Source organism: Rhinolophus ferrumequinum, chromosome 19 (genome assembly GCF_004115265.2).
Source record: "Rhinolophus ferrumequinum isolate MPI-CBG mRhiFer1 chromosome 19, mRhiFer1_v1.p, whole genome shotgun sequence".
Taxonomy (NCBI): Eukaryota; Metazoa; Chordata; class Mammalia; order Chiroptera; family Rhinolophidae; genus Rhinolophus; species Rhinolophus ferrumequinum.
Genome location: NC_046302.1, coordinates 2,913,020 through 2,940,419, shown reverse-complemented (window position 1 = coordinate 2,940,419; position 27,400 = coordinate 2,913,020). Strand labels below are relative to the sequence as shown.

The 27,400-nt window shown below is 40.2% G+C and overlaps 1 protein-coding gene across 2 annotated transcripts in view; it reads left to right on the top strand.

The window, feature by feature from the left end:
• The first annotated feature begins 610 nt into the window (after nt 1–610).
• CHCHD6 (coiled-coil-helix-coiled-coil-helix domain containing 6) overlaps nt 611–27,400 on the top strand; it is a 325,729-nt gene continuing 298,939 nt past the window's right edge. For both annotated transcript variants that reach the window (XM_033135641.1, XM_033135640.1), the window contains exon 1: nt 611–782. In XM_033135641.1, the coding sequence (XP_032991532.1) occupies nt 696–782 (87 nt within the window). In that variant the 5' untranslated portion in view covers nt 611–695. The remainder of the gene's footprint in view (nt 783–27,400) is intronic.

The window sequence follows — 27,400 nt, the reverse complement described above, 5'->3', positions numbered from 1 at the left end:
CCTCAGAGAAGTTGCTCTGGCCTCTCAAATTAAAGGAGGCGACCTCCTATTAATTTCTCTTATGGCACTTATCACACTGGTTCCCAAGTTTATTAACATGCTTGCTTGTGTTTTCATTTGTTTCCTTCATTATATCTAAACATCATGAAGACAGGGCATGTCTTGTTAGTCATTGTATTCCCCACGGCTAGGTCCATGCCTTCCCGGTGCTTAGCGAGTGCAGCTCAATAATAGTTTGCTGAAAGAACCCAGCCTAGAACCATCTCAAGTTTGCCTTCACATGGTTGGCTCAGCCCCCTCGATGTTCTCCTGACCTCAGAACATCACCCTTGGCTCAGCTTCAAGGGTGATCTTTCCAAAAGGGAGCACTGACCATCTCTCCCCTGCTTTTTGGCCTGCCATTCCAGGCTCTCTGCGCGTATGCACTCGGGGCTTCACTTTCAACACGTTTTCCATGACTTCCACATCACGCCTCCCCGCGCCCTCTTTACAGGGTAGCCTGGGCTGGCGAGCCTACAGCCCCCACAATGCCCCGCGGGCCCATGCCACATGACTGGTTGAGTCTCCGGCGGCGACCAATAAAACGTGGTTTTGTTGGGTTGTGCCTCTGCAGCAGTCCCGGAAGCCACAGCTTGGCGTCAGCCTCGTTGCTGTGGAGCCGAGTCTCGTGGACGCCTCCCCGCCTGCTTCCTGCGATGGGGAGCATTGAGAGCAGCGAGAGGCGCAGGGTGTCCTTCGGCATGGACGAAGAGGAGCGGGTCCGGGTGCTGCAGGGCATCCGGGTGAGCGGGCCGCAGGCAGGCGCTACGAGCGAGCGTGGCCGGGGCCGGGCGGGCTTGGAGTGTGCTCGAGGGCGCAGGTGCTGCGGTCCGGCCTAAGGGGAGGAGCAGGCCAAGAGCGGGCGGGCGCGTGTTTTTCATTGAGCCCTCCCTAATTCTTGGTGGAGTGCGTCTCTCTGCCCAGTAATGAGGGAGGTGAGGCTCGAGAAATGCCCGGCGTTTCCGGTGCAGAGAGTGGCCCCCTTCAGGTTTCACCACTACACTGGCATCAGGGGAGAAAGAGTGGAGAGCAGGGGAGGTAGGGAGGCCACATTCTAGCCCCAGTTGACTTAATTGTTACCTGAATTTGTTCCCCCTCACCCCAGTGTACGCGTCTTGTTATATATACGTGAGATGCTACCAATCCTGGACAACTGCAACAGCTTCTTAACCTGGGGCTCTCCACTTTTCAACACTGCAGCCAAAGGGGCACTTTAAAAGTTGTGAATCAAATCCTATACCCTTCCCCTTACTTAAAATCCTAAGCAAGGGTTTTAATGGATACCTAGCGCATTTAAGATGAAGGGGAACCCCCTTTCCTTGTTTACAAAGCTGTGTTGTTGACCTGTCTGTTCAACTCTCATGCCAGTTCCCTCACCTCCCGCTCCCCGTCCCCCCGACACCCCCGCCCCCCCACCTTTCATTGGCCTCAGGACCTCCTAGTCCCAGCAAGATTTTGGCTTGCTCCAATCACAGGACCTCATTTGCTGTTTTCTTTTCCCCAGCTTTTCTTGTATCTGGCTCTCACCATTCTTGTTATATTTCAAATGTCATCTGAGTATACTTCCTTGACCACTTTATCTAAACTGTCTTCCCACCCAAACTGTCACACATTTACTTTTTTTCATAGTGCTCATCACCATTTGACACTCGTATTGATAATTTACTTGTTTATTGTGTTTCTTGCTACAGGGTAAGTTCTTTGAGGCTGAGGCTCTTGTTTGATTTGAGACTCTCCCCTCAGAACATAGAAGAATAATAAAAGCAGTTAACATTTGATGCTTAATGGGGGCCATGGGGTACCCTTGATAGGTATTCTCTCATTTAATTTTCAACAGCCCTATGAGAGACGTACAATTCTATTTGCCCATTTTATAGATTAAGGACAACTGAGGCATTGACAGATGAAGTAACTTATTCCAAGTTCAATTAAGTGACAAGTGATAGAGCTGATATTGAAGTAGGCAACTCCAGGGCCTGTTCATTGAATGCTACACTTCCTTCTATACATTTTCCTGGCACATAGTAGGTGCATTGTAAACAATTGAGTGATTAAATGGGTGGACGCAGCGCAGTAAGAGTCCAAGTGTAAATGGAATCCAAATCTGGGTGTAGGTGAATTAATTAGGGAGGTGGCTCAGGAAAAGACATCAAGAGGCCTAACTTCTGGATGGATGCTCGTTAGCTGTGTGACCTTGGGTGAACAACATAACTTTTGAGCCCCAATCACATTTTAAAAAGATGAGGGAGGGTGTGATAATACTGTGTGCTGCCTGGGATAAAACGAAGACGTGTGTGGAAGTGTTCAGAGGAAGTACAGAGTGCTTTATAATAGAGTGAAGGTCTCTAGTCTTGCTTGGCACAGTACTTAGCACAGTACCTAGCACATTGCTAGGTGTTATCTAGTGCTGACTTTATTCATGCAAAGACAAAAAGGGGAGGAGACGGCTGATATTGGAAGGTTGAGAATTAGAATTGAGAAAGATACCCTTGACTCTGTTTGGGTGCTTGCCCACCTTTGTCACCTGGTATCCTGCTTTTGGAAATGTTGCAAAATTAGGTCAGTGGGAGCCTTCTAAGGTTCAGGGTTTTCCTTTAAGTTGACAGAGGAGCATCATCTTTTTGGGTATTATCAGACAGGTACATTTTATTTTTAGTTCTCTCAATTCTGCAAAGTATAAATTCTCTTTAAAAATGGAGAATCAGGCTTAGAGAGGTTAAGGAATGTGTTACCTGAGTAACTTCTGGGACTTTAATCCAGATCTTTTTTTTTTTTTTTTAATTTTATTGGGTAACTGTTTTTTTCCAGGACCAGTCGGCTCCAAGTCAAGTCATTGTCCTTCAGTCTAGTTGTGGAGGTCGCAGCTCAGCTCCAAGCCCAGTCGCTGTTTTCAATCTAGTTAAGGGGGCGGGGCGCAGCCCACCATCCCATGCAGGAATCGAACCAGCAACCTTGTTGTTAAGAGCACGCGCTCTAACCAACTGAGCCATCTGGATGCCCACTGGTAGCTCAGCGGCAGCTCAGCTCAAGTTGTTGTCTTCAATCTAGTTGAGGGTGCAGCTCACTGGCCCATGTGGGAATCGAACTGGCAACCTTGTTAAGGGCACATGCTCTAACCAACTGAACTAACTGGCTGCCCCCTAACCGAGATCTTTTGGGTGCAAAAAGCAGCCTTTTCTCCCTACTCCAAGTCCCTCCCCACCACTGATATGCAAGATAGCAGGAAAATTCTGTGACAAAGCCTCTACCTGTCCGGAGTGCTGGTGCTGGTTCTGTCAGACGTTATTAAAATGAAAGGGAGCTTTGGTGACTGGTTGACTGCTGGGCAAACTCATTAGAGAAAATAAATGACTTGTCCTGAGGCATACTGTGGGGTGCATGTCCCCAGCTATGAGAGCCCCTTTGTCCCTCCTTCTCTCCCTCCCTTGGTCCTTCCTTCCCCTTGTATGCCAGGTTTAATAGAAGGAGATTAGAGAAAAAGAAGCAACAGCAATGAAGTGTTTTGGTGTAGAAGCTTTTTTGTTAGCAGTTACTTGAGGGTTTGGGAGTCCACCTTGTCTTTAGGCAGGTGAATAAAAATCAGTAGAAAAGATCATTGAATGAACAAAATGAGAAGTGAATTTCATAGAAAGTAGATGCTAAAAAAGAATATCTGCCCCAGCTCCTTCAGAGAAAATTAAATATTCTTAAAGAACACTTGTGTTTAATCCCCTGCGCCTGGTCCTGGAAAGTACTCTAATTCCCTTAAAATTAAATGCTAGGGCCTTACTAGTTTGCACACTTATTTGCATAAATTTACATACTGAAGTCAAGCCCTAATTCCATGTAAGCTAAAAAAAAATTTAATTAATGCAAAATTCTGCACTTATACTGAACTCTAGTTTTCAGAGCAAGCATGTGTGAAATACATAAAGATTCCATTTTAACCAGTATCTTTAACCTCATCCTCCAATAAGACAAGGCACACCTGGCAGTAATGTCTTGTATTTGAGATCGGACAATTAAGTTCACAGACTCATCCTAGAAAAAGTGCTATATATATACCTCATCGCTGAATATCACTACGGTCACCTTCGAAGTACTCCCCTTGGGAAGCAATGCACCGACGCCAGTGCCTAGTCCACCCTTCAAAGCAATTTTGGAACTCTTTTTACTGGATTGGCCAGCAGAGCTGTCGTCGTATTACCCTTGATGTCCTGAATGTCATCCAAATGCCTTCCTTTTAATATTTCCTTTATCTTCGGGTAAAGAAAGAAGTCATGGGGGACAGATCAGGTGAGTAGGGAGGGTGTTCCACTACAGTTATTTGTTTACTGGCTAAAAACTCCCTCATAGACAGAGCCGTGTGAGCTGGTGCATTGTTACAATGCAACAGCCGTGAATTGTTGGCGAAAAGTTCAGGTCATCTAACTTTTTCATGTAGCCTTTTCAGCACTTCCAAATAGTAAACTTGTTCAGTTTGTTCAGTTGGTACAAATTCATAAAGAATAATCCCTCTGATACCAAAAAAGATTAGCAACATCGTTGCAATGAGTTCGTGAATTTAATTGTCAGACTTATCTGCATTACCTCTTTGCCCCATGTGAGCAGCTGTCTTTGGTGATTCAGATGAAGATGGTTGTTCTTCAACGTTCAGACTCCTTACTGTCTCCATTCTTTTCCCTTCCAACCGCTTTACGGCTCTTCCCTGGTTATTTCCCTAGCCTGCTGCTTCAGCTGTGCCCCTAGACTAATTACACCCTCCTGGCTATATCACCTTTACCATCACTTATTGTTCTTGTGAGGCAAGTCTGCACCACTGCCGAAGGGAAGACCAAGGAGGATGCAGTAGGACACTCAAGAAACCGTCCCCAAACATGCTAGTACCACAGAAGCCACATGCTGAGCACCTCACCCATAGCTACTGTTTATCCATCACCTCTGCAAATACTGTGAATGTGTCACTGGCCAGGCATGAGGCCTGGCCTTGCAGAGATGATAAGGGACAAAGCACAAGGTCCCTGCCTTCGTGGTGACCTCAGCCCAGGAGCAAGGACAGGACAAAAGAAAGAAAAAAAGGGAAGGGAATAAAAGAACTCCAAGTGCTGTGAAGGAAACAAAGTGTCCATAGAGTAATGGGGCTACCTGCTCAAGGGGTGATGGTCAGCTAATGCCGCTCTGTGGAAGTGACTTTGAAGATGTTCCTGAGACAGCCAGGAGAAGTGTGCCATATTTACTCTTTGCTGAGTGTTTTAAGAGCACAATCTCAAATATCCCCCATGCTAACCTTGTGAGATATCATCATGCCCATTTCAGAGAAGAGGAAACAGATTCAAGTAGGTAAAGTAACCCAAGGTCACAGCGAGTTAGGGGTAGAGCTGGAAGCTCAGACGTTCCAAGTCCATAGCTTATGCGCTTGGCAGCCACATGGGCTGGGATACTGGAGAAAGTTGGCTATGTGATGAGACCAGACCTGTGATGAGCACTGAATGCCAGGCAAGACTGTTTACATGTTACTCTGGAGGCAACACTGCAGCTCTTTAATCAGCAGTGGAGCTTTGTAAAGATTGTATCTGATGATAGTGATTTTTCTTTTTTTGAATTAAAGTTTATTGGGGTGATAATTGTTAGTAAAGTTACATAGCTTTCAGGTGTGCAATTCTGTATTACATCATCTGTATATCACATTGTGTGTTCACCACCCAGAGTCAGTTCTCCTTCCATCACCATATATCGGATCACCTTTACCCTCATTTACCAACCCCCAACCCCCTTAACCTCTGGTAATGACTAAAGCTATTGTCTGTGTCTATGAGTTTTTGTTTCTCATTTGTTTGTCTTGTTCTTTTGTTGTTTTTGGTTTATATACCACATATCAGTGAAATCATTGTTCTCTGCTTTTTCTGTCTGACTTATTTCGTTAGCATTATACTCTCAAGATCCATCCATGTTGTCACAAATGGTCCTATATCATCTTTTCTTACCGCCGAATAGCATTCCATTGTGTATATATACCACAACTTCTTTATCTATTCATCTATCGAAGGACATTTTTGTTGTTTACATGTCTTGGCCACCGTAAACAAAGCTGCAATGAACATTGGAGAACACGTGTCTTTATGTATAAATATTTTCAGATTTTTTGGGTAGATACCCAGGAGAGGGATTGCTGGGTCATATGGTAATTCTATTCGTAATTTTCTGAGGCACCTCCACACTGCCTTCCATAGCGGCTGCACCAGTCTGCATTCCCACCAACAGTGGATGAGGGTTCCTATTTCTCCACAGCCTCTCCAACACTTGTTACTATTTGTCTTGTTGATGATAGCCATTCTAACTGGGGTGAGGCGATATCTCATTGTGGTTTTTATTTGCATTTCTTTGATGATTAGTGATGTTGATCATTTTTCATATGTCTATTGGCCATTTGTATGTCCTCTTTGGAGATAAGTGTCTCCTCAGGTCTTCTGCCCATTTTTTAATTGGACTGTTTGTTTTATTGTTGTTGAGTTGTATGAGTTCCTCATATATTTTGGATATTAGCCCCTTATTGGAGGCATTGTTGGCAAAAATCTCCCATTCAGTTGGTTGCCTCTTTATTTTGTTGATGGTTTCTTTTGCTGTGCAGAAGCTTTTTAGTTTGATAGGGTCCCATTCATTTACTTCAGCTTTTATTTCCCTTGCCTTTGGAGTCAAATTCATAAAATGCTCTTTGAACGCCCTCAAGGTCCATAAATTTAGTACCTATGTTTTCTTCTATGCAGTTTATTGTCTCATGTCTTGTGTTTAGGTCCTTGATCCATTTTGAGTTAATTTTGGTACATGGTGACAGATAGTCCAGTTTCATTCTTTGGCCCGTGGCTTTCCAGTTCTCCCAGCACCATTTACTGAAGAGACTGTCTTTTCTCCATTGTATGTTTTTGGCATTTTTGTCAAAAATTATCTGTCCATATTTATGTGGGTTTATTTCTGGGTTCTCAATTCTATTGTGTTGTTCTGTGTGTCTTTTTTTTCTGCCAATACCATACTGTTTTGATTATTGTTGCCCTGTAGTACAAGCTTAAGTTAGGGAGTGTGATACCTCCAACGTTCTTTTTTCTTAGTATTGCTTTGTGTATTCAGGGTCTTTTGTGGTTCCATAGAAATCTGATGATTTTTTGTTCTATTTCTTTAAAAAATGCCATTGGGATTTTGATGGGGATTGCATTAAATCTGTATATTGCTTTCGGCAATATGGCCATTTTAATTTTGTTGATTCTTCCAATCCATGAACATGGAATCTTTCTATTTCTTTGTGTCTTCAGTTTCTTTTAAAAATGTCTTATAGTTTTCAGCATATAGATCTTTCACATCCTTGGTTAAGTTTATTCTTAGGTATTTTATTCTTTGTGTTGTAATTACAAAGGGATTGTGTTTATAATTTCTTTTTCTGAGATTTTATTGTTAGTATTTAGGAATGCAATGGACTTTTGTACAATGATTTTGTATCCAGCAACTTTACTATATTAGTATATTGTTTCTAATAGCTTTTTGGTAGAGTCTCTAGGGTTTTCTATATACAGCACCATGTCATCTGCAAAAAAAACAACAACCAAAAAAAGTGACAATTTAACTTCTTCATTTCCGATTAGGATGCCTTTTTATTTCTTTCTCTTGCCTGATTGCTCTGGCTAGGACTTCCAATACTGTGTTGAAAAGCAGAGGGGATAAGGAACAGCCCTCTCCTGTTCTTGAACGTAGAACAAAGGGCTTCAGTTTTTCACCATTAATTATGATAATTAGATGAGGGTTTGTCATATGTGGCCTGTATTATGTTAAGGTATTTTCCTTCTATACCTATTTTATTAAGTATTTTAATTATAAATGATGTTGTATCTTGTCAAATGCTTTTTCTGCATCAATTGATATAATCATGATTTTTGTCCTTAATTTTGTTTATGTGATGTATCACATTGATGGATTTGAGGATGCTGAACCATCCTTGTGCCCCGGGGATGAACCCCACTTGGTCGTGCTGAATGATCTTTTTAATGCATTGTTGTATTCGATTTGCGAGAATTTTGTTGAGGATTTTTGCATCTGTATTCATCAGAGATATTTTTCTGTAGTTTTCTTTTTTTGTGTTGTCCTTACCAGGTTTTGGTATCAAGGTAATGTTGGCCTCATAAAATAAGCCAACAAGGGAATATTGTGTTTTCTTCAGTTTTTTTTTGGAAGAGTTTGAGTCGGATAGGTATTAGATTCCCTTTGAAGGTTTGGTAGAATTCACTAGTGAAGCCATCTGGTCCTGGACTTTGGCTTTTGGGAAGGAATAGGGTTACTGATTCAATATCCTTACTGGTGATGGGTCTATTTACATTTTCCAGTTCTTCGTGATTTAGCCTAGGGAGGCTATATGTTTCTAAGAACTTGTCCATTTCTTCTAGGTTATTGAATTTGGTGGCATGTAGTTGTTCATAGTATTCTCAGATGATCCTTTGTATTTCTGTGGCATCCGTGATAACTTCCCCTCTTTCATTTCTGATTTTGTTTATTTGTGTCTTTTTTGTTTTCATCTTAGTGAGTCTAGCCAATTGTTTGTCAATTTTATTAATCTTTTCAAAGAACCAGCTCTTTGTCGCATTAATTTTTTCTATTGTCTTTTTGTTCTGTATTTCATTTAGTTCTGTTCTGATTTTTATTATTTGCTTCCTTCTGCTGACTTTGGGTTTAATTTGTTCTTTTTCTAGTTCTTTAAGGTGTAACATGAGGTTATTTATCTGGGATTTTTCTTGTTTCTGGAGCTAGGCCTGTAATGATATAAATTTCCCTTTAAAATTACTTTTGCTGTATCCTCAAAATTTTGGTAGGATGTATTTTCATTTTCATTTGTTTCTGTGTATCTTTTGATCTCGCCTCTTATTTCTTCTTTGACCCAGTAGTTCTTTAAAAGTATGTTGTTTAATCTCTACATATATGTTTTTTTTTTCTTTATTTTTGCAGTTGATATCCAAATTTACAGCCTTGCAATCAGAGAATATGCTGGGGATGATTTCAATCTTCTTAAATTTGTTGAGGCTAGTTCTATGTCCCAATATATGGCCTATACTTGAGAATGTTCCATGTACACGAGAAAAGAATGTATAGTCTGATGTTCTAGGGCGAATTGCTCTATAAATATCAATTATGTCCGTTTCATCTAATATGTCATTTAGTGCTGATATTCATACATTTTCTGTTTGGATGATCTATCCATAGGTCTCAATGATGTGTTTAGGTTCCCTAATATAATTGTGTTTTCTCCCTTTAGTTCTGTTAGTACTGCTTGGGATATTTCAATGCTTCCTGGGTTGGTGGCATAACTTGATGACTGTTATGTATTCTTGTTTTTATCATTATGAAATGTCCATCTGTGTCTCTTGTTACCTTTTTTATCCTGAAGTCTGTTTCATCTGATATCAGTATGGCTACACCTGATTTTCTCTGGATACCATTTGGTTGGAGTGTCAATTTCCACCCTTTCACTTTGAGTCTGTATTTGTCCTTGTAGGTGAGATGTGTCTCTTGGAGGCAGCATATGGTTGGGTTTAATTTTTTGGTCCAATCTGATACTTTGTGCCTTTTTATTTGTGAGTTCAGTCCATTTACATTTAGGGTCATTATTGATGTGTGAGGATTTCCTATCATTCTATTTTTGGTTTTCTGGTAAGACTGTGTCTCCATTGTTTCTTTGCCTTTTTGTTGCTGTTTATTATTTCAGTGTGGTGCTATTCTATCATTTTTTCCTCTTTTTCTTTTATTATGCTATATATTTCGGTTCTGGGTTTTCTTTTTCTTTTTCTTTTTTTTTTTTTTTTGAGTGGTTACCATTAAGTTTATGTAAAAGAAGTTTCATATTTCGAGTATTCCATTTTCTTTAGCATGCTTACTTTCTCCACTCCTGTGTTCCGGTTCAGGCTTTTACTCTCCCCCTTTTTATGTTTTTGTTGTCACACATTATCCCTATTTATGCTGCTTGAATACCCTCGTTCAGTATTTCTTGTATTGCACGTTGTGCTTAGAAGATCCCCTCAGCTTCTGTATGTCTGGAAAGGTCTTTATTCCTCCCTCCCATCTAAAGGATATCTTTGCTGGATATATTATTGTTGGCTCCTAATGTCTCTCTTTCAATAGTTTGAATATTTGATTCCACTCTCTCCTGGCTTGTTGAGTTTCTGCTGAAAAAAAATCTGCTGATAACCTAATGGGCTTTCCTTTGTAGTTTACCATCGTCTTTTCCCTGGGCTGCCTTGAGGATTCTTTCTTTGTCATTAATTTTTGACAGCTTCAGTACAATGTGCCTTGGAAAAGGCCTGTGGAGGTTGAGGTAATTAGGTGTTCTATGTGTTTCCTGGATTTGAGGATCCAGTTCTTTCCACAAGTTTGGGAAGTTCTCGTTGACTATTGTTTGAATATACTCTTTGTTCCCTTCTCCCTTTCTTTTCCTTCTGTATACCCATTATTCTTATATTGCTCTATCTGATGGAGTCAGAAAGATCTTGTAGAGTTCTTTCATCTCTTTTAGCTCTCAAGTATCTTTCTTCTTCCATCCGTGTAATATCCAGATTTGTTTCTTCGATGTCACTGATTCTTTCCTCCATCTGGTCAGCTCTACTACCTAAGCTGGCTATTTCATTCTTCATTTCTTTTATTTAGTTCTTAATCTCCAGTTATTTTATTTGGTTCTTTTTTTAAAATTTCAGTCTCTTTGGTAAAATGTTCATTTTGTTCTTTGATTGTGTTTCTGAGTTCATTAAACTGCCTGTCTGTTTTCTTGCATTTCATTGAGTTTTTTCAGAATTGTAATCTTGAATTCTCTGTCATTTAAGTCAAATATTTATATGTCTTTAAGTTTATTTTCTGGAGATTTTTCATTTTCTTTCTGAGCTGCCTTGTTACCTTGGTTATACATGGCAATTAATCACTTATTATTTCTCCTCCTAGGCATCTACAGGAGTGGATTCTGCAACAGGTTTGTTGCAAGAGGTGTTTTTTTTTGCTTTCCAGTAGGTGTTGGTAGAATACCCTATTTTCTTTCCAACTGCAGCCTTCTCTCTCATGCTCTAGTGTTACATTTTCTCTGTACTGTTCCGGCTTCTCACATAATGGGGGGATTCCGTGGAAGGTGGGCTTCTCCTCTGTGAGCAGGTTGCCTCAGTCTCAGGGCACCACCTCCGTTGGGGGATGATGGAAGCTTCTGAAGTTCTGAAGCTCTTTCCTTAGATGATTTCAGTTGCGTGTCTTTTAGTCTTGACTATCTCCTGTGCAGGGAGTCCTTTGTTGAATTATAGTTGTTCAATTTGTTGTAATTTCAAGAGGCTCACCTCATGCTGCCATTTCTATGATGTTATCTTTGAGAAGTCTTTTTTTTTTTAAACAGCTTTGTTGAGATGTATTTTACACATATAATTCACCCAATTTCAATGACTTTTTAGCAAATTTACAGTTGTTAGCAACTGTCATCACAATTGGATTTCAGAACATTTGCAAGACCTAAAAAGATCCTTTGTGCCTATTAGTAGTCACTCTGCACTCCAAGCCTTGGTCACCACCACGAATCCTTCTGCGTCCATATATTTACCTTTTCTGGATACTTCATGTAAATGTACTCATATATCTTTTATATCTGGCTTCTTTCACCTAGAATAATGTTTTTGGTGATGGTTCATTGATGTTGTTGCATGTATCAGTAGTTTTTTTTTTTTTTTTTATTGCTGCTCAGTATCTCATTGTATGGAATACTGCATTTTGTTTATCCAATTACCAGTTGATAGACATTTGAATTGTTTCCAGTTCTCGGTTATGATGAATGATGCTGCTGTGAACATTTGTATATGAGAATTTTAGTGGACATATGTTTTCATTTCTCTTGGATCGATACCTAAGAGTAGAATTGCTAGGTCATATTGTTCATGAATTTGGCGAGTTCAGTTTAACTTTTTAAGAAACTGCTAAACTATTTTCTAAAGTGGCTGTGCCATTTTATGTCATTTCCACCAGCAATATGTGAGGGTTCCAATTTCTCCATATCCTTAGGAACACTTCTTGTTTGTCTTTTTAATTATACCAATTCTAGTGGGTGTGAAATGGTTTATCGTTGTGGTTTGAATTTTCATTTCCCTAATAACTAATCATATTAGACATCTTTCCATGGGCTTACTTGCCATCTGTTTATTCTCTTTGGTGAAATGTGTAGTCACATCTTTTGCCCACTTTTAATTGGGTTTTGTCTTTTTATTATTGAGTTACAGGATTTCCTTATGCTGACAAAGCCTTTTTCATATTATGATTTACAAATATTTTCTCCTAATGAATGATTTGTCTTTTCATACTCTTTGGGTGTCTTTGAATTGCCTACATTTGTAATTTTTATGAAGTTTAATATTTTTCTTTTATTGATTGAACTTTTGGTTTCATATCCTGTAAATCTCTGCCTAAGCTAAGGTTATGGAAATTTTCTCCTATGTTTTCTTCTAAGAGTTTTATAGTTTTGGCTTTTATATTTAGATCTATGATCTGTTTTCAGTTAATTTTTGTGTATGTTGTGAGGTAAGGTTTTAAATCAGTGGTTGGCAAAGTTTCTCTGTAAATGACCAGATAATAAATACTTTGGCTTTGCTGACCACAAGGTGTGTATCATTATTACTCTACTCTGCCATTGTAGGGTGAAAGCAGCCATAGGCAATATGTCAATGAATGGGTATGGTTATGTTCTAATAAAACTGCAAAAATCAAGTGTTGGGTTGGGTTTACCTCCAGCAGTAGAGTTTGTTGAACTCTGATTTAAATCCATCTTTTTTGGGAGACTTTTGGTCAGATGGCACCATAGGTAAATGCTGTGCTCACCTCCTCCCACGACCACATCAAAATTTCAGTTAAATTATGGAACAACCACCCTTGAGAACCTGAAGACTAGGTGAATAGAACGCCTATAACTAAGGATATAAAGAAGTCAAGACTGGTAGGAGGGGTGGATATAGAATGGGCTGGTCCCACACCCACATGAAAAATTAAAAATGTGAATAAGAAAATATCATGAAGAAAAAAATCTCAGAGTCAAAAACATCATAGCAGTGGATCTACCAACACTAAAGCTAGTACAAAAGTTAAAAGGCAAAATTAGGAATTTCATGTGTAGTTACGATAGTAAATTAAGGGACACACACCCACACACACGTATCCACACACACACACCCACATACACACAAAAGAAGAAGTGAAAAATAATGACAAAAACAAACATGGAGGGCGTGAATAAAAATGGTAGTGATTTTAGAATGTGTTTGAACTTAAGTGACCAAGAACTTAAAATAGACTGCTATAAACATAGCTTGGTATGTATGAAACATATGGTAACTGCAAGTAAAAAATCTATAAGAAATGTACAAGAAAGAAAAAGGAATCCAAACTGAACGCTACAGAAAGTCATCAATATTCAAGAGAAGAGAGTAGGATAAGAAGAAAGGAACAGAGAAGTACAAAAACAACCAGAAAACAGTGAAATGGCAATAACTACTACCTATCAATAATCATTTTAAATGTAAATGATCAATGCTCCATCAAAAGTCAACTGGTTACAGAAGTGATACACACACGTGTGTGTGCGTGCACAGTGGAACATTACTTGGGCATGAAAAAGAATGAAATCTTACCATTTGTGACAACATGGATGGACTTAGTGGGTATTTTGTAAGTGAAATAAGAGAGACAAATATGATATGATTTCAGTTTTATGTGGAATCAAAAAAACAAAAACAAAAATAAACTCATGGATAAAGAGAACAAATTAATGATTGCAGATGGAAGGCAGGTTGGAGGCCTGGGGGGAAAAGGTGAAGGGATTAAGGATTACAAATTGGCAGTTACAAAATAGTCATGGGAATATACAGTACAGCTTAGGGACTACAGTCAATAATATCATAATAACTACATATGGTGTCAGATAGGTTCAAGACTTATTGTGGGGATCACTTTGTAAGTTATATAAATGTCTAACTACTGTGCTGTACATTTGAAACTAACATAATATTGAATATCAACTGAAAAATTAAATAAATTGAAAAATTAAATAAATCCTTTTTTTTTTTTTTTGCATGAAATATCTAATTTTTCTAAACTCCATTTGTTGAAAAGACTGTCTTTTCCCTATTGAATTACCTTGGGACTTTTGTGAACATCAGTTGACCATAAACATAGGGATTTACTCCTGGACTCTCAATTCTGTTGAGAGTTCCATAGATCTATATTCTATATGTCTATCTTTATGCCAGTACTACACTGCTATGATTATTGTAGCTTTGTAGTAATTTTCAAAATTGGGAAGTATAAACCGTCCAATTTTGTTCTTTTACTTCAGGATTGCTTTGGCTGTTCTGAACCCTTTGCACTTCCTTACACATTTTAGGATCAGTTTGTCAACTTCTGTACAAAAGCATATTGGGATTTTGATGGGATTTGTGTTGAATGTATAGATTACTTTGGGAGAATTGTCATTTTAACAATATGGGGTCTTTCAACCAGTGAATATGAAATCTCTCTTCATTTATTTAGATCTTTTAAATGTCTTTCTCAGCAGTGTTTGGTACTTTCAGTGTACAAGTCTTGCATTTCTTAAATTTATTCTAAGTATTTTGTTCTTTTTGATGCTCTTGTGAATGGAATTGTTTTCTTAATCTCATTTTTGGATTCTTTATTGCTAGTATTTAGAAATACAATTTATTTTTGTATGTTGATGTTTGTTCTGCAACCGTGCTGAACACATTCTAGTAAGATTTTATTTTTTTTGATTCCTTAGGATTTTATATAGGTAGGGTCATGTTGTCTCCAAATAAAGACAGTGTTACTTCTTCCTTTCTAATCTGAATGGCTCCTCCTCCCCCTTTTTTGTTGCCTTATTGCATTGTCTAGAACCTCCAGTATAATATTGAATAGAAGTGCTGAAAGTGAGTGTCTTTGCCTTGTTCCTCTACTTCGGGAGAAAACATTCAGTTTTCCACCATTAAGTATATTAGTTGTAGGTTTTTTTGTAGTTGCTCTTTATCATTTTGATGATTTATAATATTCTCAGTCACCCCCTCCTCTCTGTCCTTAGATCCTGCTTTTTTTTTTTTTTTTTGTAAGCTCTTGGAGGGTAAAGACTGTCTTATTTATTATAGTGTCTGGCTCATTGTTAAATGCATAGTGGATTGCATGTTTGTATTAATGAATTGATGACCCTTTTTTCTCACCTAAGATCTGGTGGCAGCTGTGCATGAGAATCCTACTCTTCTACTTATAATTTCAAGGCTTTAATACAAACTTGTTCAATTTGCATGCAGCAGACTTCCTTTTCCATCTTGCTGCTGCCTAATGATAAGCCTCTTTAATGTCTCAGCATGACTGTTATTGCTCCTTATCACATTGTTTTACATTTCATCATTCGTTGACTGCGTAAAGGCAGTGTAGTGAACAAAAGATCACAGAAGACCTGGCCTTGAGCCCGGACACTTAGAGTGATAAATTTCTCTTCTTATGTGCAAGATGGTGGTGCAATGCAGGATCTTCATATGCCTGTTGCCTAGGTCCCTCGAAGGGGTTGGGTCACAAATCCTCTCCATTCTGCCCGAGATTTAATGTTCTGACTATTTGGGTAAGTGCCATTGATGGGGCCACAACAGGAAATGCCATCTTGGAAAGCCAGGAAATGGATAAACAAGTTTTCTACAGCTTTCCAGTGAACAGTGTCTAGATCTGGATGTCAAGTCCAGCAAACATTGCTCGAGGACACACGTACGCCAGCCCTGGGCTGTTTTCTCAGGTGTTATGTATTATCTTTGTGTTCCCAAACATCAGAAGACAAAGTAGAGCTAAATCCATAGGGAAGCAGAGCACTTTTGGTCCCTCCACCTTCAGTTGCTGAGGAGTGGAGAATCATTTTAAAGACAGAATGGCACAAAGGCCTGGACGCAGTGCTTTCTCTTCCTTTCACTGGCTAAATTCCTCTTCATCCTCAGGACCGATTCAAGTGTTACCTCTGAAGGATGCCTTTTGTGATATCACTGCCCCACCTCTTGATGGTCACCATCCTGGGTCCTGCAGACTCTGTGCTCACCGCCCTCTGTGTGCTTACTGCTCTGGGCAGAGATGATCTCTTCCTCACTTCTTTACTGCCCCATGAGCAGGAGCCACCTCTGTTCACCTCTCTGCCCCAGCACCTAGTCCATAGCTGGACACAAGTCAGCAAAATACTTGCTGGACAGAATTTTAAGCCACTGGCTCGGTTTTTTTGCCCCAAATCGTGAGTCCAGAACTTTGTGGTAGTAATTGATTTGAATTAATTGCCAACAATTAAAAAATTGGAGGCTTTACATTAATTTTTAGCTTTTTTGGGAAAGAAAATCGAAAGTCTGGTCCACATTTCCACACGGCGAAACTTTCCCATGTGGAGTTACGAGGTAGCTGCCTTCTTTGGGGGGCATATGCTCTCACTACTGTCCTCATTACATTGTCCTTGCACTTTTTTCCCTATCAGGCCCATTTTATTTTTCTCCCACTTGCTTGACCCATGTGTGCATTTCTGTTTGCCACACCTGGTGTAGGAAGTCTCCAAGGGTTCTTGGTCTGACATTCTGGGATTTGAATCTGTGGTGAGCAGCCGGTGGATCCAATTTCAGCTCATCAAAAACTGAAGGACTAGTGAACAAAAGCTCCAAGGCAACAAGCCTGATGCAAGGAGAAGAATTTTTTTAGGCTTACAAGATTGGGTAGCTCCTCTATGGGGATTGGGTGGTCCGGGCACCTGGAGCCACTGACAGACCTGACTCCCTGCAAGCTCCTTCTGGAAACTGCCCTGGTGCTCAGCCTAATGGGAGAGCAGTGAGCTACAATTTATCTTATGATACACGGTGAGTCCTCAGAAAACAATGCCCTGAGCGGCTGCAGCTGTGGCCATGCAGGCCTGACTTGCTGCTTCTCTGCACCACACCTTTGCCATCCTTGCACGAGGAGGAGGACACCTCTTCTGCCCACGGGTGAGCTGATGCCATGAACTCATTTGGTGAACACCAGAGCATTTATTAATGCAAAACATAATGCTTAGGAAGCTGCCTCCACATGGCTACTTCTCAGCTGTATATAGATGAGTAACATATTGTGACTAAAAAGTGCTAATTTTCATATTGACATTCTCCTTATTTAAGTAGGCTGTTTTATGAGTGCATGCATGCTCCCCCTTACCACCCCTACCCTGGGGCTCATTGAAGCACCGTACATAAATGGGCAGAAATATGACTTGCACATATTTTTCTTTCTCTTGAATTAGCTCTTTTATGAACATGGTTACTTGTCACCTCAGAGTGGCTCTGTGTTACTGCCTTCACTTGTAAGTATCACTGTTGGTGCCCAGGCTTTGCATGGGAGGCTTGGCTCTGCATTTTGGACTTTCTGTAATCTTGGGTGCATTGTTCCACTTCCCCGACTCCAATTTCTTTAAAATGGGAGTGTACCTAGCCTGGGGTCTGGCATGTGGAGCTTGCTCAATGAATATTAGGTACTGATTGGTTTATTTTTAAGTAAGCCCCTGCCATCACTCTCAAGTTGAGTGCGTCAGCTGCAGCTCTGAGCTTTGTTGCCCCCTTCTGGAGTGTGGCAATATTACATCCTCTGGTGTGCCCCTCAGCAGCTTGATGCCAGGGATTCCCTAATTTCTTTCTCCACATGCAGCCTCTTACAGTTTCCTATGTAATCTATTTGCCTGTGTAACAGAGCTGCTCGAATGGACTGAGATCCTGCATACACACTTAGAGAACCGTTCTTGGCTCAGTGTTGACACCTCCGTCTTCAGTTGGCCAGGCTTGGGCCTTGCTCTCATCTTTCCCTCATTTATTCCTCTAAGACTTTTTCTTCTTGCAAAATGCATCTTATTTTTAAATGCCAACTGTTCATAATTTCTCATGAATCCTTTCAGGCTTTTCTAAGCCTCCATATAAAAGCATACTCTCCCTGTTTATAGTACAAATGAGATCATAACTGTATATACCACTCTGTAAACTGCTTCTTTCACTTGCTCTGTGCATCAGGTGAGCTGCCAGGTCTTCAGTCATTTCACTTCCGTGGTGTCTCTTGCATCCATCATCTCCCCTCATTCCTGCAGCGATTACACTTCAGTTCTCTTACTCCTGATGTGCACTGTTACGGCAGCAACCCTGCCTCCAGCCCTGCACGACCTCAGCCCCTCTTCCTGCGTTGCCTGACTAGTCTGCACAAGGCAAAGATCTGACTGAGTTCCTGTTCAGAAACTGTTGGCGGCTCCCAGTTGACGGCAGAATAAATTGCAGCCTCCTTACCTTGTCATTCAAGGCCCTTACAGAGGGGAACCCACCAGCCCTCCACATCGGATTTTCTTCACGGATCTGTGCTCTGTCAGGCTGAACCTCGGACTTCTCTGAGTGCTCTCCCTCTGTGCCTTTGGACCTGCTATTCCCCTCTGCTCTTATCCCTTTCTTGCAGTCATCTCTTTGGGCCCAACTCAGGTCACATCCTTTCCAGCTGGAACTTACGGTTCCTTTATTAGAACTTCTGGGCAGGTTAGTTGAGCTGCTCATACAGCAGCTTGTATTCTCTGTGAGTTTGTCTTACCCACCCTATTGGAACATAAGCTCTTTGAGTGTAAAGCTCTTAGCTGTTACATCTTTACATGCTACATAGCATGAGTGTGGTGTTATGGACTTGGGCTTTTAATAAATATTTATTTAGTTCATGTCTTTAACAAATATTTGAGCATCTCCAGTGTGCTGGATACTTTCTAGGCACTGAAGATAACAGCAAGAGCAAAACAGTCCTTGCTCCCATGGAGCTTATATTCTGATGGAAGTGACAACAAGCAAGTGCTGTGAAGCAAAATGGAACAGAGGAAGGGAGAGAAAGAGTGATGGCAGGGTCTTGACTTAGGGTCATCTGGGAAATGCAGGAAGTGGTTTTTGTATCTAAGCCTCCTTATGAGTCAAGTGGTGCTCCCTGGCTTCTCTTAGCAAAGCGGAGTCCTCTGCCTTTCCTTGCTTTAGCCTTCGCAGTAGGTGTCCCTTCTAGGTGCCCCTCCTGCCCGTAGGTGCTGCTTTGCAAGTGCTTCTCCCCTTGCTCTTGCCCCTGGAGTCAGCGCCCTTTGGCCCCACATCAGACTGGACAGTGGTTAAGGAGTCAGACAGCCTGGCTTGTAGTCTATGATCTTTTATCCTTTCTGTGCCTTGGTTTCCTTAACTGGAAGGTGGATGTTGCATTGTGAGGATTCATGAGGTGGTCTGTGCATCGTGAGCGCTGAGTGTACGTAACTAGTGTATTAGTAGGGTGTTACAGCTTGTAGTTCTTATAACTCTGACCTTCTCTGTTACACTGGGTCAGCGAGACATTACTCACCCCATCATAGGTCTTCCGTTCAGTGCTGGATGATACCCACTTGTGTTTTTTTGTTTTTTTGTTTGTTTTTAAAGATTTTTATTGAGGAAGGGGAACAGGACTTTATTGGGGAACAGTGTGTGTTTCCAGGACTTTTTATGTATTTATTTTTATTGGGGAACAGTGGTGTGTTTTTCCCAGGACTCTTACCAGCTCCATCAACGTCCAGTTGTTGTCCTTTCAGTCTTAATTGTGGAGGGCGCAGCTCAGCTCCAGGTCCAGTTGCTTTTGTTAGTCGCAGGGGGCGCAGCCCACCATCCCTTGTGGGAGTCGAACCAGCAACCTTGTGGTTGAGAGCTCGCATTCCAACCAACTGAGCCATCTGGCCACCCGGGAGCTGAGCGGCAGCTCACTGACTTCATTCAAGTTGCGGAGGGCGCAGCTCGCTGGCCCATGTGGGAATCGAACCGGCAGCCCCGTTGCCCAGAGCCTGTGCTCTAACCAACTGAGCCACCTGTCTGCCCCCCACCCCACTTGTGTTTTTTATGGCAGCACTCTTTTCCCCCAGCCGTTTAGACATGGGGTGGCCACATGACTTACTCGTAGACCTATATGGTTTAATAAGGAAACCTCTATCCCCTCTTTGGGAACTTGCCTCTAAAGTCAGTTGCTTCTGTGTGAGGGAAGCATTTGGTTGCAGCCATGGAGGAAGTGGGGTCTGGGTTCCCAGCTGCATTTGTTAGGAGGGAAGTGGTGAAGTCTTTGCATGTGTGTGACTTTGATTGAGTTTGTGGCCTGCCCACCTGTGGCCAATGGCACTCACGGGCGACGGCTGTGAGCTAGAGAGGGGAGGAGAAGAGAGTCTTCTTGGGCTCCACATTGTCACTGGAGACCTGTGGAGGCGTCAGCCAAGTGTGCCATGATGGTGGCAGGGAAAGGCCCCTCTTGTTGGGTGCCATGTTACTACACGCTGATGGCAGGAGGTCAGAGCTGGGGGGCACTTTAAAAACAATCTTTCCAATTTAATTTTGGACAGATTATTCTTATTCATGTAGAGCACTTAGAACAATACTCAGATTATAGTATGCGGTGAATGCTACCTATTGTTGTTACAGTAATCCCCCTCATCCATGGTTTTGTGTTCCTTGGTTTCAGTTGCCCACGGTTAACCGTGGTCCGAAAATGTTAAATGGAAAACTCCAGAAATAAACAATTCCTAAGTTTTAAATTGCACACTGTTCTGAGTAGTGTGATGAAATCTCGTGCTCTCCCACCCAGGATGTGAATGATCTCTTTGTCCATTGTGTCTATGCTGTACATACAGTACGATAAGATAATTTGAGAGAGAGACCATATTCACATACCTTTTATTACAGTATATTGTTATAATTGTTCTATTTTATTATTATTGTTATTCATTTCTTACTGTGCCTAATTTATAGTTGAAACTTTATCATAGGTACGTATGTATAGGAAAAACATATATAGGGTTCAGTACTATCCATGGCTTCAGGCATCCACTGGGGGTCTTGGCATGTATCCCCTGCAGATAAGGGGGGGACTACTGTATTATTGATTAGTTCATATGTTTTCACGTACCCAGTGTGTTATGCCTGGTATGGATTATAATTAGTATTTGTATAGTGCTTTGCTCTTTCACATAATAACTATGTTGGTTTTCTGTAGATTGCTTCATTTAATCCTTAGAACAGCCCTACATGCTATACTATTACTTACTTCTATCTCACAGAAGATACTGACTTAGAGATAAGAAGTCCCTTGCCCAAAGGCATGCAGCTAGTAAACAGCTTAGTTGGAATTCAAACTCAGGCCTCTCTGACCCCAAAGCACTTGATTCCTGAGTGGTATCACAGGGGTCCCCATTTCATAGCTGAGAAAGGTAATGCTCAGAGAAGCTAAAGAACTGGGTCAAGGCCACACAGCTGGAACATAGATAGTGCTCCTCTTTCCTTGCACTGCTCTGGATTTGACCCTCCATCCCCTGACCACATAGGACCGTGTCTGCTCAGCTCTGATGGCACAATGACCATTGGACTTCTGGCACTGAGTTCCCAGGCCTGTCTGGCTCTGGAGGCCTCCATTCTCGTTCTGTTGGTACAGGGAGCATTGCCCAGATGGTGTTTATTCTCACACGACTACTGGTGTATGTATATTTGTTGATTAAAAATACTTGCTGTATTTTGTAGCAACATTAAAGATGTTACAAATCTCTTGTTGCCAACGAGAAGCCTGCCAATGTTTTCCTTAACCCCTCACTCACCAAGTATGTGGTTCAGATCATGCCACATGGGTGGGGACCAGGAAATTAGAGCCTGTGACACACCATAGCTGCCTTTATCCTTGGATCTTCTTTCTTTCGTCTGCCAAGGTGTACGGTCTTGCTTTTGCCTGCCTCTGTGGCCTGGTCATCTGGTCCCATTCTCCTTCTCATACACTGGCCTTCTGTCAGACCCTTGGATACACCAGCTTTAGTTCTCCGAGACTCTGACTTATCCTCTCCTCTGCTTGGAACGAGATCATTTTCTCTTGGACCTCAAGATGTAAACATGGAGGTGGGAGTCTTAACATCAGTGTCATATCCTCTGACAGTTCTTCCCCAGCACCTGCACTGTACCCACGTGCTCCCAATATTGTATTCTTTTCTAGCACTTATACTTCACTGATTTTTAAGGTACATGTTTTAACATCTCTGAAATGGGGTATCATATTATAGGTGGAATGTTAATTTCATTGGTGTTTTCTGTCTTTTTTTCAATTTATATAAAGATAATGGTAAGATTTATAACTATTTTAGATAGTCAGGTTGGATGAAATAGGATTTGTGAAATTGTTTGCTTGTTTATTGTCTCTCAGTGAGAAACAATAAACAAGTAAACCTTTAGAATATAAGCTTCATGAAAGAAGGGTCCATATCTCTTTCAATGAAACTGCTGTTTCATTGCTGTTTCTACTGTTTCTAGAACATTGCTACCACACAGTGGGTGCTTAATAAGCAAATACTTGCTGAGGGAAAATGGGTTGGAGTTATGGTGTCCTTGGCCAGTCTATTTCCTCTGGTCCCATGTGGCTGCACTACTAGGGCCTCCTCTTTATGTGTGCCAGCACCCACTCTTGTCATGTGGCCCTTTACCACAGCGTGCATTGGGACATGACCAGCTGTGACTGTCTGATTCATGCACATTCATGCACATCGTACGTCATTGATCACCCACACCTCCATGGATTCTGGGACCATTCAGTGCTCTCCTCCTTCTGGACACATACCTCAGAGGACTGGTGCATGTCACAGAGTCCGCTTGGAGATGTGGGGAAGAAGGGAGCAATGCCCCGTGGTGTCCTGGGAAATGTTTAACAACTGGCTTTCTTCCTTGGGAAGGGCCCTGATTTATAGCATTTGCTGACTTCTGTGGCTTTTTAAGCCAAGTCTCTGATAATGATATGTATATATTTCATCTTCAGTTTATGCTATGCTGTAGAACACTTATTGTGGTCAATTGTATTTGAATTAAAAAAATTATTAGGTTTCAAAAACAATGGTCGTGACCAATTTCAAGCTGCTGTCATGAAGTTAACCAGCTTGCAAATTCCTGAAAATTTAAAAATTAGCTCTTGTGGGACAATTCCAGCACGTTGTTGGGACACCCAAATCTTCTTTCCATGCAAATTCACTCTTGAGTGCCAGCTCCATGTCCCTATGTGCCTGGAAGAACATTCTGCCTCAGCCTTGTTATCACCTTGTACCCAATCACATGTCCCACCAGGACCCCCTGTGCCAGTAACTTGAGCAAAAGTGGACACTTGGCTATGCTGTAGAGTTTTCTCTTGACTTTCCAATACATTGACTCATTACAGGTCTTAGTTGCTATGTCTGTAAAAAAGGAGTGAGCCAGTGAACTTTAAGGGCTCTTTCCCTTTTATAATCTGGGGTTTTATATCTACATACTAATTTGTAACTCTCTCAAAATGGTCTCTCTCTTCTTGATTTCCTTTTTTTCTGTCATTCTTACTCAAGTTCTTCCACTGACTTGAGATCATAACTCTTTTTTCTTCTTTAACTCTGTTCTCTCCTTTTTTCCACACTGCCAAGGCAGCATCAGACAAAGCTTGTTATTCCATGTCACTGCTGCTGCTGCAGGCCATTGTTACTTCATGACCCAGGGCATGCTTCCCACTCCGTTGTGCTCCCTGTGACACTGCTGATTCTCCTTCTAGAAACACCGCTTAGGTTCTTTTCTAAGAAACTCAGAAACTTTCATCAATTCCCACGTTTGTTTGAGCCCTCTGCCTGACTTCGAAGCTCCTTTCAGTACCAGCTCCATCCAAGTCCACCTTTCCAAGCCACGCCTTCCAAAATGAATTAGGGCTGTTGACACAGTGGTCTCTATATGTGCCTCTTTTTCCCATGCTGAGCACAGCACTGTGTGAGGTTACTGCACCCCCCTGCCCACCCCACAGGCCTACCTTCTATAGGACATCTTGCTTTTGCTGAGTGACATCCTACTTGGATTGCTCATTTTTGTCTTTGATTCTCTCTCTCACTCTATCACAGATTTATTGAGATGGGATTCTTATACCATATAATTCACCCGTTTAAAGTACAATTCAATGGATTTTAGAATAGTCACAGATATGAGTATATACAAACATCATCATGATCATTTTTAGAACATTTTTATCACCCCACCCCCAAATCCTTTTACCCTTTAGTTATCATTCCCTGGTCTCTCCATTTCCCCAAGTCCAAGGCAATCACAAATTCCTTTTGTTGTTGTCTCTGGAGATTTGCTTATTCTGGACATCTCAAAACGTAGAATCATACAGTGTATGGCTTTTTTGTCTGGCTTATTGCACTTAGTTTAATAGTTACAGGTTAATCCATTTTGTAGCATGTGTCAGTACTTCATTCTCTTTATGGTCAAATAATATTCCATTGTATAGATATATCACATTTTATTTATCCATTCGTTAGTTGATGAACATTTGGGTTGTTTCCACTTATTGGCTATTATGAAAAATGCTGATAGTAACATTCATGTACAAATTTTGTGTGGATATATATTTTCTTCCCCCCCCCTTAATATGATTCTTTGTTTTATTAGTTTCAGGTGTACAAAACAATATAGTGATTTAGACATTTATATACCTCACAAAGTGATAACCCCAGTAAGTCTATTACCCATCTGACTCTGTACATAGTTATTACAATATTATTGACTATATTTCCTATGTTGTACTTTATATCCCTGACTATTTTTTTAAATTATAGTTGACATTCAGTATTATTTTATATTACTTTCATGTGTACTGTGTAGTGGTTAGACATTTATTTATTTTATGAAGTGATCCTCCCGATAAATCTAGTACCCATCAGACACTATACATAGTTTTTACAATTCTCATATTATTGACTATATTCCCCATACTGTCCTTTATATCCCCATGACTGTTTTGTGACTACCAATTTGTACTTCTTAATCCCTTGACATTTCACATGTGACCCCCTAACCCTACTTATATCTAGTTACCTTGAATTTATGTTCTGTATCTATGAGTCTGTTTCTGTTATTATTATTTTTCTTTTAAGTTTATTGGGGTGACAGTTGTTAGTAAAGTTACATTAATTTCAGGTGTACAATTCTGTATTACATCCTCTGTAAATCACATTGTATGTTCACCACCCAGAGTCAGTTCTCCTTCCATCACCATATATTTGATCCCCTTTACCCTCATCTACCACCCCCTTCCCCCCTTCCCCTCTGTTAACCACTAAACTATTGTCTGTGTCTATGAGTTTTTGTTTCTCATTTGTTTGTCTTGTTCCTTTGTTGTTTTTGGTTTATACACAACATATCAGTGAAATCATATGGGTCTCTGCTTATTTCAATTAGCATTATAATCTCAACATCCATCCATGGTGTCAGAAATGGTCCTATTTCATCTTTTCTCACCGTCGAATAGTATTCCATTGTGTGTATATACCACAACTTCTTTATCCATTCATCTATTGAAGGACATTTTGGTTGTTTCTATGTCTTGGCCACCAATAAAGCTGCAATGAACATTGGAGCACTCTTGTCTTTATGGATAAATATTTTCAGATTTTTTTGGTAGATACCCAGGAAAGGGATTGCTGCGTCCTGTTTCTGTTTTGTTTGATCATTTATTTTGTTTTTTAGATTCCACATATAATTGAAATCACATGTATTTGTCTTTCTCAGTTGGACTTATTTTATTTAGCATAATGCCCTCTAAGTCCATCCATGTTGTCGCAAATGGTAAGAGTTCATTCTTTTTTATGGCAGAGTAATTAATACTCCTTTGTATAAATGTACAATTTCTTTATCCAATTGTCTATTGATGGGCATTTTGGTTGTTTCCGCATCTTGGCTATTGTAAATAGCGCTGCAATGAACATAGGGGTGCATATATCTTTTTGAATTAATGTTTTGGATTCCTTTGGATAAATATGCAGTAGAATTGCTGGGCCATAAAGTAATTTTATGTTTAATTTTTTGAGGAACCTCCATACTGTTTTCAATAATGGCTACACCAATTTGTAATCCCGTCAACAGTACACGAGGGTTCCCTTTTCTCTACATCCTTGCCAATAGTTATTGTTTGTTGATTTATTTATACCGGACATTCTGACAGGTGTAAAGTGATTATGGTTTTTATTTGCGTTTCTCTGATGATTAGTGATGTTGAGCATCTTTTCACATGTCTATTGGCCATCTGTAGGTCCTCTTTGGAGAAATATCTTTTCAGGTCCTCTGCTCATTTTTTAATTGAATTGTTTGTTTGGTTTTGAGTTGCATAAGTTTTTTTATGAATTTTGTGTATTAACCTCTTATCAGATGTATCATTGGCAAATGTCTTCTGCCATTCAGTAGGATGTCTTTTTGTTTTGTCGATGGTTTCCTTTGCTGTGCAAAAACTTTTTAGTTTGATGTAGTCCCATTTGTTTATTTTTCTTTTGTTTCTGTTGCCCAAGGAGATATATCTGTGAGCATATTACTAAAGAAACATATCTGAGAGTTTCTTTGTTAAGTTTTCTTCTAGGAGTTTTATGGTTTCTTACATTTAAGCCTTTAATCCATTTTTACTTTCTTCTTCTATATGGTGTGAGAAGGTGGTCCAGTTTTATTTTCTTGCATGTATTTGTCCAGTTTTTCCAGCACCACTTATTGAATAGACTGTCTTTACCCCTATGTATATTCTTGTTTCCTGTGTCATAGATTAAATGACCATGGAAGCATGGATTTATTTCTGGGCACTCTGTTTTGTTCCATTGAGCTATTTGTCTGTTTTTATGCCAATACCATGCTGTTTTGAATACTGTCGCATTGTAGTATAGTTCAATATCAGGTAGTGTGATACCTTTAGCTTTGTTCTTCTTTCTCAAGATTGCTATGGCCGTTCAGGGTTTTTATGGTTCCATATAAGTTTTAGGATTATTCTAGTTCTGTGAAAAATGCCATTGGTATTTTGGTAGGGATTGCATTGAATCTATATATTGCTTTGGGTAGTATGGACATTTTAACTACATTAATTCTTGTTATCCATGAGCATGATATATGTTTCCATTGATTTGTATCTTCTTTAATTTGTCTCTTCAATGTCATAATTTCTGAGTACAGGTTTTTTACTTCCTTTGTTAAATTTATTCCTAAGGTATTTTATTTTTTTTGATGCAATTGTAAATGGGATTGTTTTCTTATTTCTGTTTCTGATAGTTCGTTATTGGTGTATACAAGTGAAACTGATTTCTGAATATTAATTTTGTATCCTGCTACTTTACTAAATTCATTTATCAGTTCTAATAGCTTTTTTTGTGGAATCTTCGGGGTTCTCTATGTATTGTATCATGTTCTCTGCAAATAATGAGTTTCATTTATTCCTTTCTAATTTGGATGCCTTCAATTCCTTTTTCTTGTCTGATTGCGGTGGCTAGGACTTCCAGTACTATGTTGAGTAA